The sequence below is a fragment of the Octopus sinensis genome, linkage group LG11 (assembly GCF_006345805.1).
Source record: "Octopus sinensis linkage group LG11, ASM634580v1, whole genome shotgun sequence".
NCBI lineage: Eukaryota > Metazoa > Mollusca > Cephalopoda > Octopoda > Octopodidae > Octopus > Octopus sinensis.
The window spans coordinates 75,718,974-75,736,223 of record NC_043007.1 but is presented as its reverse complement, the minus strand read 5'-3'; the positions used below and the strand labels follow the sequence as shown (position 1 = coordinate 75,736,223).

Genomic DNA, 17,250 nt, shown 5'->3' with positions numbered 1-17,250 from the left:
GAGCTTCTAGAAATTTGGAAACAGCGTGCTGTACTGCTTGGCATTCGCACTGGAAGCTCCAATATGTATGAACTGTTTGGGTGTCAATTGGAGGGACTGTGATTTAAAGGCACATAGTCGAATATAGCTGGTTTCAAATGCAACTGCTTTATCTCTATGTCGGTCGTATATAAACCAATTTTGCTGTATAATTAATTAACTGTAAAATATATATATATATCAGAAATACAAGTCTCTGTATTCATTATAATTGTTTTGAATTTACTCTCAAAAATATTCATAATCTTGTGAAACGAACTCAGGGCTAACCCCTCGGATGAATTACAATAGGATTGCTCACCCGAAGTAATACTAGATGCAACTTACTATTCGATACAGATAGCCTGAATCTGATTACACCTACAGTATCTGCCTGGATAATTTATACCTGTCTATACATTGTATGTATATATGTACATGATGATGAAAATTATTGGCTTGGTGAAGAATGCCATCTACACAAAGCTAGCATTTTATCCTAGCAATCAACCCTATCAGATAGACACAAAGTATATAGTCACGTTATTGATAAATGTTTCATAAACATTATAACAAATGTAAGCATGTTTGACTCAAAACCATTCTTAGATCAACAACAGCTTTCCATTCTGTATACAGACATTTCCCATGTAGTTGATACACGTAAATGAATTTTTAAGATAATAAATGTGATTTTAACATATCATTGAGTATTAATATTGCTTTCAAATTTTGGCATAAGGCCAGGAGGAGTATCGACTACATCAACCTTAGTGTTCAACTGGTATTCAGTTTATCGACCAGGAAAAAAGGAAAAACTAAGTCAACCTCGGTAGAATTTGAACTTAGAATGTAAGAGTTATAGTCCTTGGACCACAACCAAGACTGCATACATACATTTTCATGAGTATTAAGTCTTTCCTAAATTCCACCGCCAAAGTCAACTTTATCTTTCATCCTTTCGGGGTCAGTAAAATAAATACCTATTGAGTACTGGGGTTGATGTCATCGACTTAGCACTTCCTGCAATTTTCGGGCCTTGTCCCTATGAGAAAGGATTATTATTATTATTGAGAGAGCTGCACATGCCATCAAAGTGACACTGGGGTACAAATATATGAAACCCAATATACCCATCATGACTACCCATCTCCTAAGGCTACACCAGACACATGCTTCACAACCATAAGTGCGTCATAGCGATCTCATATCAAGATAACCAGCACATGACCTTGCAGGTGGAGCCCATCCCACTCAAAAGGTCTTTGGATAAGGGTTGTTTAAAGATGTTGAAAAACACCCATGTTTCCAGAGGAGAATTATTCAAGCCCCAAAGAATTCCTCTCAATACATGCTATGATGCTCCCCCACTACTTCTACTCGTGATCAGAACTGCATGTATCATCAGCCACTATGGGACATGCTCAACTGATTAAGGTCAAACAACTGACAGGCAAATTATTATTATTATTTGATGTGTTAAATTTTTTACAGCGCTAAGCTGACAGAATTGCTAGCACACCAGACGCTTAGTGGCATGTCATCTGTCTTTATGTTCTAAGTCTAAATTCCACCTGGTCAACTTCGTCTTTCATCCTTTCAGGGTCAATAAAATAAGTACCGGTCAAGCACTGGAGTCAACCTACTCAACTCCTGGTCCTGTGCCAAAATTTTAAATCATTATTATTTGAAAGTGGCCAGCTGGCAGAATCATAAGCACGCTGGGCAAAATGCATAGCAGCATTTTGTCCATTTTTATGTTCTGAGGTCAACTTCTGTCAAGGTCAACTTTGCCTTTCATCCTGTAAGTCACAATAAGATAAGTACCAGTTGAACACTGGAGTCAATGTAATCAACTTAAACCCCACCACCGAAATTGCTGGCCTTGTTCCAAAATTGGAAACCATTAATGTTATATTCATAAACGTGAGTGTGAGTCCCATTTGCAGTTTTCAATATTTTTCTATCCAAAGGTTTCTTATCTCAGTATTCCCCATACTATCATTTATAGTTTTATCAACTTCACGTTCTACCATTAAAACGATATATAATGTGTGTGTGTAATCATCATCATTTAACGCCTGTTTTCTATGCTGGCATGGGTTAGCCAGTTGACAGAACTGGAGAGCCAGCAGCTGCACCAGGCTCCACTCTGATCTGGCAATGTTTCTACAGCTGGATGCCCTGCCTAACACAAATCACTTTGAGAGTGTAGTAGGTGCTTTTTACATGCCACCGGCACAGGAACCAGTCAGGTGGGCTTGGCATCAATCATGTTCAGATAGTGCTTTTTACATGCCACAGGTATGGGAGTCAGTCAGGCAGATTTGGCATCAATCATGTTCTGATATTGCTTTTTATGTGCTGCTAGCACAAGAGCCAGTCAGGGGCCACTGGCATCAGCCACATTCAGGTGGTGTGCCAGTGGACCTGGCATCAACCACATTCAGATGGTGCCTTTTACATGCCACCGGCACAGGAGCCACTCAGAGGGCACTGGCAACGACCACATTCAGATGGTGCATTTTACATGCCACTGGAATGGGAGCCAGTCAGGGGGCACTGGCTACAGCTACAATTGTGGTTTTACTTGACTCAACAGGTCTTCTCAAGCATATCATATTGCCTGATACATTAAGGGTACTCTTAAATGGGCCAGACATGTAACACTGGCATCGGCCATGACTGAAATCTCACTTTAGTTGCCAGGTCTTCTCAATCACAGCATATCTCCAAAGGTCTTGGTCTCCTGTCATTGCCTCTGTGAGGCCCAACGTTTGAAGGTCATGCTTCACCACCTCATCCCATGTCTCCTTGGGTCTACCTCTTCCACAGTTAGGGTGTGGCACTTCCTCACACAGTTGTCCTCATCCATACGTAACATATGATCATGCCAGCGCAGTCGTCTCTCATGCACACCACATTTGATGCTTCTTATGTCCAACTTTTCTCTCAGGGTGCTCACGCTTTGTTGTGCATGCACACTGACATTACACATCCAGTGGATCATACTAGCTTCATTTTTTTCAAGCCTACGCATGTCCAGCACCCAACACAGCATAGCATGTGAGCTTGCTAGTTTTCTTTTACTAACTAATTTGAAATTTTTTTTTCCTTTTATTTTTAGATAAGCTTCACATAACCATCAAAAATGATTGCTGGTTTCCAGTACATGGCTATGACCATAACGGGAGCGTTTCATTTGGGTATTGGAATTTTGTGTTTCATTATTTCAATGGTGGGATTTTCAACAAAAATATTACAGTACCAACCCACTGGACATTTGTCTAATGTTACCTCTGCTGCAGCATGTATTGTAAGTCTATGGGTAAGTACTGATTTTTACATTTCTCTATCCTAATAAGGATGGTTACATAACTAATATCGGTTTTTATGACAACTATCAAAAATATATGGAAATACACCTAAATTTTTCAAATCTTTTCGGTTTGAACGGCAGTTTTTTCTAGCAGTGTCATATGAAATTGTCACCCATAATTATGACCCTAGTATCGATCTATTGCATTTCAATCTGTTTTAGGGTTAGGGGTGGGGTGGGGTGGAAGGGTATCTTTTTTTTCTTCACAAATGTAAATAAACCCAATCTGTTTCTTAAACGAGGGACATATTCATACGGCACAGAATGTTTTTTACCTCAATGGACGTCAGTGATTGGTTGAAATTGCAGAAATTGAAGAGAAAAAAAACAACAAATATCTTACAAACTATAGAATTTTCTCAATAAAGCCAAGAGAAAAATATGTTTTATAAACACATTCTACCAGTATACAAAGTTTAAAATTTTTTAGTTACCTAGAAATTATGTTAAAAACTGCCGTTCAAACCGAAAAGATCCAATTTTTCAGTTAATACTCATAAACAGCACTAGTGACAGGGCCACATAAAAAGCACCCCAGTACACTTTGCAAAGTGATTGGCACTGGGAAAGGCATCCAACTATAGACACCATGCCAAAATAGACAATAGAACCTGGGGCAGCTCTTATCAAATCGTCCAACTCCTGCCAACATAGAAAATGATGCTTCTGTTTTTGTTATCTCATGCTTAACTATTGTTTTGTGAAATGTTTGCTTATAGCAATGAATATTGGAACTTTGCATAGAATAGTGTTTGGAAATTCTCTCAACCTTAAACTGCAAATAAGGTATTTTATAGCAGATATGAAGCACTTTAAAATGTATTGCTTTACTACAACAAAGAGTAAATAAATGCCCATAGATGATAATGTTCTCAACTGTGTATGTTTTATTTAATATTTTTTCTCAGTATCTCATATTCTATCATTATACACAATTATAATCATCATTGTCATTTTAACATCCCTTTTTAGGGTTTGATGGTTCAACATAAACTGGTGAATGAGGGGACTTTGTTGAGCCCCAATGTCTTCTTTGGCATGATTTCTATGGTTGGATGCTCTTCCTAATGTCAACTACTTCACAGAGTGTACAGGGTGCTTTTTTCATGGCATCAAGTACCCCCAAAGCAAGGCTCCCTTAACTGAGTGGAGTAGAGTACTGAGGAATATAAAATTCATCATCATCGTCGTTTAACGTCCACTTTCCATGCTAGCATGGGTTGGACGATTTGACTGAGGACTAGCGAACCAGATGGCTGCACCAGTCTCCAATCTTGATTTGGCAGAGTGTCTACAGTTGGATGCCCTTCCTAATGCCAACCACTTTTAGAGTGTAGTGGGTGCTTATACGTGCCACTAGCATGAGGGCCAGTCAGGCGGTAGGGCAACGGTCACGGGAAATTGTGTTTTTTTTTTACATGTCACCTGCACAAGTGCCGCTAAGGCAACGCTGGTAACGATCACGCTCAAATGGGGATTTTTATGTGCCACCGGCACGAACGCCAGTTAGCCCCTCTGGCAACAATCATGCTCAGATGGTGCTTTTAGAGCTCCATTAGCACAGATGCTAGTCAGCGAATTTGATTTCGATTCCGATTTCACTTGCCTCAACAGGTCTTCGCAAGCAGTGTCTGTCCAATGAAGGGAAGGTACGCATAGGTGGGCTGGTTGCACCCTTGGCTCTGCGATAATTCCCTTCTTCATCAGCTTCTTTCCCAGATCTTTGATTTTTTCCTCTTTAAACTGGCTTTGTTTGCTTATTTCCTTGTGTAATATCTGCTTGAATGTTTGCTTGTGAACATCCTAATTACTACATCATCCCTCTCAGGGACAGATTTATACACCCTAACAATGATTGAAACACACTTCCAATTTCTCAGTAATTAAGTTATGTGGGTTTAGAAAAAGAATCAAGTCAGTTATAGGAGGATAACGTGTTTGTTCACTGCTTGATTTAAAGGATTTTTTTACAAATTTTATCGGCAATAGTGTTTATTGTTTCTGTGCAACTGACACAAAGTCTACTATTATGTGTGCATAGTTTATGATATGTACACAATTAAATGACCATTTTACTGGAGGAATTAGCATCCTGTCTGTCTGCTAACTAGAATTTTGGTTTCTGCTAAATTGATGTTGAAGCCCTTTAAATCCAGGTTTTGCTTCTACACCTGGAATTTCTTTTCTAATTCTACTACAGATTCAGTTTAAATAACAAGATTAGCAGCAGAGAGGAGTTCCGTGGACAACCAGCCTTAAACTCCTCTGTTATAGCCTAAAAGATAAATAGGAGGAGACTGAGAATCAAACCCTGGTGAGCTCCTAGCTGCACACTAAATTTGTTGCTGTACTTATTAGCTTTCACTGTGTGGACAACACCCTCGCTTCTTCAGCAACCATCACATCAGAAAGCAAGAGACTTATTTGCTTTCTCTATGTCAATAAATGCCAAGTGCAGCAGATTACTTTTGGCTAAATACTTCTGCAGTTGCCTTACTAGGAAGAAAGCACCAGCTGCACTTCTCACTCAGCTAACTCACTAGTATATATATATATATATATATATATATATATATACACACACACACACATATACATACATACATTAATTAATTAATTAATTATCTGACTATCTTATCTTAAAATTTTACATTTAATTGTACATTTTTTGTTTTGTTTAGGTTATCGCAGTTGGCATCTTTGGAATTCTTGCTGGTCACAAGTCAAATACAGAATTACAAACCAGGAGAATGGTAAAAATTTCTCTGACTATTAATCTTTTCTGTTCAAATTTTCAGTCTGTTTAATGTTTACAATTAAAAAGCATCTAGTTATTACTTATCAGAAATAGTAACACTATAGAAAATGCTATATTTATCCAGTTTTCCAGTGGTAGACCATGCTCTTGGCAGAATTAACAAATACTAGTGTATTACTTACAAATGTTGGAGTGCATTTGGCTAGAGTATTTTACAGCTGGATGCCCTTCCTGTCACCAACTCCACTTGCTTCCGAGCAAAGGAATTATTTTTCAGTCTGTCAAGTAATAAACAGCACAGCTTGCTCAATATATCAAGACATGTCAAAAACCCCAATATGTTCTCCTGGTGGTCTGCAAGCAAACAGCACCATCAGGATGTTATTGTTTACTAATGTGAGGGAAATACGAATTCACAGAAACACATGCACATGTGTGAGTATATATACATATATATTCTCCCATAGCTTTCAGTGTCAACATCCCATTCAATTTATTCAGCTTGGATGTGATATTTTGGTCCTACAAAAGATTTGCAAACCAGTTCACAGATCAGGCATGCATGTGTGGATTATAGGACAATGTTGCTGCTCTTCTTGGTAATGTTTTTGTGCTACCAAGAATCAAAGTCATGATCTTAGTCATGTGTTGAGTACGCTAACCACTTAGCCATGCTCCTTCACATCAGCTGCTACCCATCACAATTATGCTGTCATTACAACCACTTCTGAGCTGTGAATGTAAAGCAACAGCTACCGCTGCTCATTATCATTAAAACAGCCTGTTTTAATCAAACCACCACCAAGCTGTATATTTTTGCTATAGTTGTGTCATTATACCACTTTTAAATTGTCGTTCCAAGCATAACAGAGCTGTGTCATAACAAACTCTGAGTGCTCATTACAAACACTATTGAGGTAGTTGTACGCAATGTTACGTGTGGCACTCTCTTTTACTCTTTACTCTTTTACTCGTTTCAGTCATTTGACTGCGGCCATGCTGGAGCACCGCCTTTAATCGAGCAACTCGACCCCGGGACTTATTCTTTTGTAAGCCCAGTACTTATTCTATCGGTCTCTTTTGCCGAACCGCTAAGTTACGGGGACATAAACACACCAGCATCGGTTGTCAAGCAATGCTAGGGGGACAAACACAGACACAAACACACACAAGCACATATATATATACATATATACGACGGGCTTCTTTCAGTTTCCATCTACCAAATTCACTCACAAGGCTTTGGTTGGCCCAAGGCTATAGTAGAAGACACTTGCCCAAGGTGCCATGCAGTGGGACTGAACCCAGAACCATGTGGTTGGTAAACAAGCTACTTACCACACAGCCACTCCTGCGCCACAGGTGCTTCAAAAGTAAAAGTGTGTCCCTGGAAGACCTGCCATGAGCATCACCCATGGAAATATGGTAATGTGCATCAAGAATTTGTCCTCCAGGGCCAGACTGTCAATTGAGAGTTCTACTGTGATATTTTTAAGCGTTTGAGGGAGGACATTTGACAAAAGCAACCAGACCTGTGGAGCGCAAAGAATTGGATTCTTCATGACAACAATGTGCCCTGTCATCAAACTCTTCTCACTTTTGAGTTTATTGCCAAAAACATGGTATTGCTTCCACACGCTCTTTTCACCAGATTTAGCACCTGCAAACTTCCATCTCTTCCCCCAAGATGAAAACGCTGCTCAAAGGTTGCTGTTTTAACACCATTGTCGAGATCCAGTGCAGATCACAGAAGGGCCTCAACCCACACACAAAAAATGACTTCCAGGTCAGATTCCCAAAAGTGGCAGAAATGCTGGGACCAGTATATTGCTGTACAAGGTGGCTATTTCAAAAGAGATGATGTTAAAATGTATGAGTGGCTGAGTGGTAAGTAGCTTGCTTACGAACCACATGGTTCCAGGCTCAGTCCCACTGCATGGCACCTTGGGCAAGTGTCTTCTACTATAGCCTCAGGCCGACCAAGGCCTTGTGAGTGGATTTGATAGACAGAAGCTGAAGGAGGCCCGTCGTATATATGCATATATATATATATGTAAGTGTTGGTGTGTGTATGCTTGTGTTTGTCCCCTCAACATCACTTGACAACCAATGCTGGTGTGTTCACATCCCCGTAACTTAGCTGTTCGGCAAAAGACACCAATAGAATAAGTACTAGGCTTACAAAAAATAAGTCCTGGGGTCAATTTGCTCAACTAAAGGCGGTGCTCCAGCATGGCCACAGCCAAATGACTGAAACAAGTAAAAGAGAGTAAATAAGATATTTTTTATTAAACATAACTAGCCAAGGAACCTTTTGATACCCCTCGTACTTATGATCTCTGAGGAGTGAAAGACAAAGTTAGCAAAGAATGGTATCATTTGTGACTTTCTGCCACAGATCACATAAAATATTAGATTCTCCTCTCTCTCTGACAAAAGATAATAGATTTCCTGAGATATGAACCTAAAAGAAAAATGTCATTTGCCTAACACCATTCCTTCTATGATAAACAGTATTTCTTTAATATACTCAGAAAAGATAATAATTTGATAGAATCCATTAGAGTGACTATGTGCTACCTTCCTGTATTTAGTTACGTCCTGGGGCTCAGTTAAAAAAAAGGATCAGTCATGGATTGGTATTATAAATAACTTTTATTTTTATAATCGGTCTATTTATCAATGAATAAATCTGCATCTCTAGTGCTAAACAGATCTGTTTTTCTCTTTTTGACTCAAACTCACACATGCACATATCCTTACCCCCATGTGTGTATGTATGTGTCTATATACCACCACACATACATAACTGTAAAACCTAAATAAAATGCTTTAAAATTTTTTTTTTTTTTTCAGAAAATTACCTACATGGTCCTTGCCATTTTGTCAGCATCTATCTTTTCAATTGTTGGAATGAGTGCCCTTTCTGGCCATGCAACTTGGATTGTAAGTATATTATATGTGCGTTTGTTTTTTGTGCAGAGATTACTGATGCCTAATGAAGTAAGGTACTTTATATGATGGGGAAAAATCAGAACAAAAGCAATTATACTTCTTAGCTGTCTAGAATAAAAGACATTGTAACTTAATTATTGTTCTTGGTTTTTGGATGAACAGGTTTTCTAATGTTATTTCACTATCATACCTTTTATCAAAACATTTTAAGCTTTGTAACTATGGAGCCTTTTTCAGCTATATTAGGAAAATATCTTGTAACAGACTTTATAGAAAAGAAAACAAACCTTTTAATATTCTTTCAGATAAATAAACTGTAAAAAGAGCCAAATAATGGCATGGCTGTGTGTTAAGAAGTTTCCTTCTCAACCACTGCATTGCATGTTGGGCAAGTGTATTCTTCTATAGCCTCGGGCTGACTGCAGGCTTGTGAGTGGATTTTATTGATGGAAACTTAAAGAAGTCTATCATATGTGTGTGTGTGTGAACTTTAGGTTTGTTAAAATATGTTTGTGATATATGACTTCTAACGGCAAATTCATTGTAGTTACCCTGGAGAAAAGAATTCTCTCCAAGAGGTGTGAAAGCACCATATCTGCCCAGTGCTTCTCCGTATCAGATTCCCAGACACACATTTCTGGCTCTTTAGCCTTCCTCAATGGAAAATACCAGAGAGAGATAACCCTGGGCAGATTCAAAACCTGTTTCTTTTAGTTAACTAAAAAAACAGTCAACATCAGTGACTGATTTGCACTAGTGGACCAAACAGTGATTAGGAAGATCTTTAGATTATGGCTCTAAACTTTAAAATGAGTTGAGCATGGCTGCAGGCCATTGACTGAAACTAGTAAAAGAATCTTTTTAAAAATCAACTCTATTTAATATAAAGTTAGTTGACCTAGTGATTGTGCCCTCAATTCTTGAATCAGGTAGCACATTGTGTTTTGAGCAAAACACTTCATTTTATGTTCCTCCTGTGATGAAATCGCATCCCATTCAGGGGAAATGTTTTGATCTCAGTCCCTTATATGCTTTGGAAACTAGATAGCTGGTCCTATGAGCAGTAGACAGCAATGTGCAACAGTTGATGGTGGTGTTGTGGGATTATTCTGGACATGGCTGCAGACCAGTGACTGAAACTTGTAAAAGATTAAGTGACTGCATTTATAACTTTTAATACCAATAAAGATTATCAAAAATGCAAAGTCATTGCTTGAAAAATCTGAAAAGATAACCCTGTACTGTAAGATTATCACATATTTCTTTCACTTTTTCTCATTAAAATTTTTTGTTTTACAGGCAATGTTTCTCGTTATAAAAGTTATTATCCTTTATTTTGTGTTGGATCCTTTGCTATGTTTGCGGAATTTGTTTTGGCTATTGTCTCTTCATCCATTTGCTGCTGCTGCTCACAAGCAAAGGTAACTATAGTTTACTCATTTGATAAATATAATTGTGTAATAAGAGGCAAAGTTCATTCCATTTACATCCTAGATTTGGAAATATTTTGTGACTTCTGATCTATGTCCCTGCCATAGAACAGGTTACATGATGTTGAGATTCCATGTGTGACATCCAACTCTGTAGGATACAAGATTCGGGTTTAATTCTGTTTTCAGAACCATAAAGAGATAGGTGAAAAGGGAAAATAAAAAATCCAAAACTAGATGGGAAATGGGGAGTATATGATATGCTAGAGAAATAAGCTGTAAAGGTAGTGCTCAAGGTTACATATCAGGAGATAGTAGGATTATGGTGAAAGGAAAAAATACATGAAGATGGAGAACATGATGTTGGACATCATGCAGGCTTACCATTTGACCTCCATTTTTTGCATTGCTGTTCTTATCCAACAAAGGGTAAAATTAATTAATTAAGAAGTAATCAATAACTTCACCAAGTAGAATTCGGCATGAAAAACTTTCACGGTAAACTTAAGTAATACTTTATAATTAGGGTTCAGCAAAGATATGCTTTACCACATACCAAAGTTTATAAATAGTTTTTCTGGGAGTTCCTTTTTAAAGTAGAAGAAATAGCTAAGGTTTTTTGGCTGCTATTTCTAAACTTTGGTATGTGGTAAAGCATATCATTGCTGAACCCTAATTATAAAGTATATATATGTATATATAGAGACAGGAGAAATTATGGTAAACACAAGTTTATATTATTTGCTCCACTTCACTGGAAGATGATACTCTATATGCAGCTTTTAATTCAACAATCGCAATAGTACATCTAACTACACACAAGATTTACTATGTATGAATGTCATTGAAAAATAGATGCAAATCAAGGTATTCTTTAATTTCTCTTGGAATGATTTTAGAGTTGTTTATTATTTTTTTGTTTCTAAAGAAATTCAGTATTTCTTTAATAATTTTTTTTTCTTTGCTTCTACAGAGTAATGTAGTTGTTATCCATCAGAACCAGGCTACTGAATTCGTGAATCCGTCAATTAATACACACTACTCACCAATTACTCATTATTCTCCAAATGTTGCTGACCCATATATGCCTCAAGAATTCAATGAAATGAAATAAATTTTTTCATTTTTTGTGAAATTGAGAAATGTTTGAAAAGCATGAAACAGTTTAAAAATTCTTTTTTTTTTTTTAAATTTGTATATTCTCACTATTCAGTAAAACTGACCAGAATCTCTTAATCAACATCCCTGTTGTCTACTCTCTCTCTCTTTCTCTCTCCATATATGTATGTATACACACACACACAAACATCTACATTCAAAAAAGCCTTAGCATCGTACTATTGTCACTGAAGCTGACCCTATTACGATAACCATCTGTGCTATTTTACTGTTAAAGTAATTGTCAAGGTTTTTAATATCAAATTTTATTTACCATACATAATTACACTACATCTTTGTTTGTACTAACTGTCCCTAACTTTTAGTAATGTTTAAATGTACTTACTTTACTAGTGTCATTGAAAAAAATGTTTATTGTTCTCATTTCTGTGAGATATTTCTAGTCCATACTCACTGATTCATTTGAAGTTGTTTTTTTTTATTGATGCTTATTTTTGTTATTGTTTTCTTTTAAAAACACTTTATTTCCTGTTGCTCCATTTCACTCAGTTGTAGAAAGGAGTTGCGATGTCACTGGTACCAATCTGTATCGGCCTTTGCCTTTCCCTTGATAACATCAGCGACGTGGAGAGGGGAGGCCGGTATACATGGGTGACTGCTGGTCTACCATAAACAACCTTTCCTGGACTTGTGCCTTGGAGGGGAACTTTCTAGGTGCAATCCCATGGCCATTCCATGACTGAAAGGGGTCTTTACCTTTTTATTCTATTATGCTTTGTAGTTTGTACAAAACTTTTTATATTACCTTGATGCTTTTTCCTTTCTTATTTTATTTGTAATTTCCTGCAAAGAATCTGCTACTGCCTGATTCTATTAGCAATATCACTACAAATATTTTTGTCTCTCTAGTTTTCCTTTTAATTGTATTTTTGTTACCAAATAAATACATTCATAAAATCATTTAAATGTCATTGTTTATTTATTTAGCATCATTGAATATGCTTTTCTTGAAATATCAATTAACTATTGCAGCGTGGAAGGTGTTTATAAGCCATTTAAGAAACACACAAAAGCCGTTCGATTCACTTCAACATTTAAGTTTAATTTGTCAAAATATTTTCGGCGCTAAAATCTGCGACCTGTTCACTGACAAAAATCCGTGCTGCATCTGTTTCAGCACACGATCTCAGATCAAATTACTTGCTATGCGAGTACATCTCAATTAACTATTTAAATCAGAATACTAAATTATATTTCTATATCTTTGATATATGTTCAATACCAAATTATTCACGTATTCATCTTGTCTTGGTTAAATGTTATATACACACATACATACATTGCAGTTTGTTTGGTATAATTTCAACCATTATTTGGCATTTTTCAAAGAAAGGCATTTTATGAACTACTAGCTGTATCGCCCGGCGTTGCTCGTGTTTATAAGGGAAATAACTATATAAGCATTTTTAGAGAGTTACTTCCCTTATATAACCCGAGCAAAAATCATTAAAAATGCGGAAAAATGATAAATTTTTTTTTAAATCGTAGACTCATCATAGATGCGCGCTAATACCCAGAAGGGCTCGATGTGAATGACGACTATAAGATACCCGCTTTTGGTTAAACTGCACCGCAAAATGTGGGAGTAGTTAGGAATCTAAATCGGAGGAGACAGAGTCTCACACACACAACTTCGATTTTATATATAAAGATTTTCTCACAGAAAATGCATGCTCTTACATTCCAGAATACAACACAAAGCAACCTTTATATGGTCCATGAGACTGCTAGAAATAGCAACAACTTTCTTTTTATCAACCACTACAGATATTTTATTAATGTGACCGAGTTAGAGCAAACTGTTCATCAAGCACATTGTCTTCCTACTTTCTGATCCACTGATGTGTGATGCTGCAGCTCTCCACTCCTGTGCCACCTCCTCCTCCATCCTGCTGTTTACCTTCCACCACACCTCCACCTTTTTTCTTCACTCATTACATCCGCATTTGACCATCTGTCTCTCTCCTCCCCCACGCTTGTTACGAAGTTACTCTACCCTTTCCTCCCTTCCTGATGCACAGTTTTTATTCTCCCTCCTATACACTTTGTACTTTGTGTGCATGCTCTCATACCCTGTCACCATGACCTTTATCTCCCTTTCAGCTACTCTCACCCACCATCACATAATGTATGGTAATTGTGTATCTCATCTATAGCAAGATTCATGTGCTTGTCCCTCTTTCATACTTTAGCCTTCAACATCTGACAAAGCCAACTCCTCTCATACTTTCCATTTCCTTTTCCTTTCTTTAATTTGCTGCAATTTACAGAGCTGCCTCATCAGTGCATGAAAAATGTCACCCGGTACTCACCAGAGTGGTTGGCATTAGAAAGGGCATTGAGATGGAAACCACAGCAAAGCTGATGCAACTCTACTCTGCTGCTTGTCAGATCCTGTCAAATTATCCATCCCATGCCAGCATGGAAAACAAGTTAAATGATGATGAGGAGGATGATATATATATGTGCGTGTGTATGTATGTATGTATATATATATACATATATGTGTGTGTGTGTGTATCACTGTATGGATATGTATGTATATATATATATATATACTAGCAGAGATACCCGGCGTTGCTCAGGATTAAATGGTGTAGTTTGAAACAGGTGATACAGGAAAGTGCAGCATTGACGACACAACATTTGTGGAGTAAAATTTAAAGCTTTTGCAGAAGTAACAATTTCAGTTTAGCTCACCAATTTGGATAGAATTATAATTCTTATAAGAATAGGATGGATCATATCTGAAAGCAGCACCAGGAGTTGTGAAGAACAAATTTGTATGTGGCCTGTTCTGAGAGCTATTCTATTGGACCTCTGTGTAATCTGGCATGCTAAATTTTTATTTTAGTTATTCAGCATTAAGTGCTGCAGTATACTTTTGTTGATTTTGAGAAAGTCTTAACTCCCTTCTCTCTTGAGATTCCATCTGACGTGCTGCAGCATGGCTTTGCTGATCTTGAGAAAGTCTCATGTCCCTTATCTTTTGAGTCTCTCGCCTTCAGGCTTTTTTCAATCCTCCTTGCTTGATAGGTGTTTCTGGAGAGATTACGTTCTTCCTTTGGTGGCAAATTTTTTTTTTGAATATCATAAACAAAATATTATGATTATAGAAAAAAATATACATTAATCCCTATTTTTGTAAGTAGTTGTTTGTATGTAGTATGTCTGTATTTTTGTATACAGTGTAAAGTAACCAAATATAAGCAAATTGAAATACCTTGCAACTGCTGCGATAATTATGAACTGGTAATTGAATGGTAGATGTGTATCTTTATATACCTTGGGCGTGCCACCTGATTGTTTTTTGTCAAGAGTTTCGCCTCCAGCCATTCGCATCACATATATATATGCATGTGCAGATGTGTGTGTGTTTAATAATGTTCCCAACGAACGCATACACCCACACATTCATATACAAAATGTGACGCTATACATACTTACACTCTCACGTAGTCATATACATATAGTAAGAGAGACACAAGCATACATTCACACATGCCAGTCATCACATATATATATCTGTATGTGTAGATGTGTGTGTATGTCGAATAACGTACCTAATGCGGAAACACAAGTCACAGAGACATACTCATACACCCACACACATACACACTCATATACAAAATGTGACGTTGTCATATTATAAAATGTCCTTTACTATCTCGTACGTATCGAACACGCAAACGCCCACACACAGACACATATTCTCATACGTTCACACACAGACACTCATACAAAAAGTGATTTTGCCGAACGCGGAAGCACACACTGACAGACACATACACATTTATACACACACATAAACAAAATGTGACGTCGTCATCATCGTGGTATAAAATATCTTGTACTATATTTGACTATAGAAAGATTATCTATAAAATGTTACATTGTTTTAATTGAAATGACACTCATATCATACCCCATGAGTCTTATCACATTAGGATTAAAAATGAAAGAATAAAAGCGAAACAATATTCACTTATAACACATAATACCAAACCAGTGTAAAAGATTGCTCCGGGCCCGCATTAAGTAAGAAGTTAAAAGTTTTTTCGTCCATGACACTCCATGAACCCTAAGTAATACATGTGTAAAATTTGAATGAAATCGGTTGGGTACTTCTCGAGTTTTAGGGATTCACACATACAGATAGACAGATATACATTCTCAGTATTATATAGATAGATCTGTGTGTAGTCTGATCAGTAAGTATCCAGATTGTTGCCATAGTAACGAAGCTAAAGCACACAGAGTGAAGTCACTTGGCACATCGACCTTGAACTCTGATGTGCATGTACACATACACACACGCGCGCACACAAACATTCACATACCTTCCAATTACATACACAGAGTTGAAACGCTTCCACTACCAGTTTGCCTTTACCTCTTCCTTCTTTATTCATCTATCACCCCTTCCTTTTTCATTCATACGTTGTGATGGAGAAAAACACAAGAGTATTATTATAGTAGATTATCTTTCTCGTATCTCCGCAGCATCTTTGGTTACTATGGAAAAAGAGTTTTTCCACACGGCGATGTGTAAAATACTTGCTTCTGATTGGCTAAAATACCCAAATTTTAAAGGCTAACCACTTTTTAGTTATGGATTTATAGGAAAAATTAATTTCGTTTTCATAATTAGTATACAAAACTTAATCCATATATCAAATTAGAAAACAATTGGAACAAAATTGTAGATAGTAAGGAAAACCACAAAGATCCAAGTTTTGTTTATACTCCTTAATGGTGATAAAGGCATTCCTCTTAGCTAATACTTCTACCCTATCGGGTATATGTAGATTGTTGGGTAACTGTTTGGCTTCATTGTTAATGTTGATGTATGTGTGTGGGGAAACGCGTCCATATTTCTGCGTTATGTTGTCTTCTAAAAGTTCTATCGTATGTGCTTGTATCAACCTTATAAAGTTTTTTTAGTTTTATCGGAAAAGAGTAAGGACCTGACAGAGATTTTTAGCAGTCGTAAGTCAGAGCGGAGTTTGATCTGAAATGAGTAAGGGCCTTACCGAATCTCAACTTTGGGATGATACCCAGTAGGTCTGCTTCGAAGGTTTCGCGGTCTTTGATTCTAGATGGGAACCTCCAGCACTTAATACCGTACGCGCTGGCTTCTGAGAATGGCGTGCGTTGATTGTAGAAGTATGCCTTCCATCTCATCCGTCCTATGAGGTTGATAATCTTTTCGAGCAGCATTTTTTTGTAAAGTTCGTTTGATGGTGTTGGTATATTTGTTGTCGAATAATCGAGATCGTATAACTCCATAGTACCCATGAGACAGTAGCCTTCGTGATTATGCAGAGGTGCTCAGCCAACGGTACTGCGCTAGAGCACAAACCACCTGGCGCCCTTTTGTAAATTGCTCCGCAACCGAGGTGCGTTATGAATATTCAGTTGTTCATATATCCGAAAAAGAAGCACACGCTAAAGCATTAAATCAGTAATATATTTTTTAGGAAGTTAAATGTTATCTTACTTCAGTTGTAGAGAAGTTATGCGCCATCGGC

At 37.3% G+C, this 17,250-nt stretch overlaps 1 protein-coding gene across 3 annotated transcripts in view; it reads left to right on the top strand.

Annotated features, from left to right (window-relative positions):
• LOC115216986 overlaps positions 1-17,250 on the top strand; it is an 82,798-nt gene that overhangs the window by 36,148 nt on the left and 29,400 nt on the right. For 2 of the 3 annotated variants that reach the window (XM_036507730.1, XM_029786469.2), the window contains exon 2: positions 3,146-3,346. In XM_036507730.1, the coding sequence (XP_036363623.1) occupies positions 3,170-3,346 (177 nt within the window). In that variant the 5' untranslated portion in view covers positions 3,146-3,169. Of the gene's footprint in view, positions 1-3,145; positions 3,347-6,078; positions 6,151-9,011; positions 9,102-10,409; positions 10,532-11,513; positions 11,987-17,250 lie in introns of those variants that run through there. The other variant, XM_029786470.2, reaches the window with a different exon arrangement.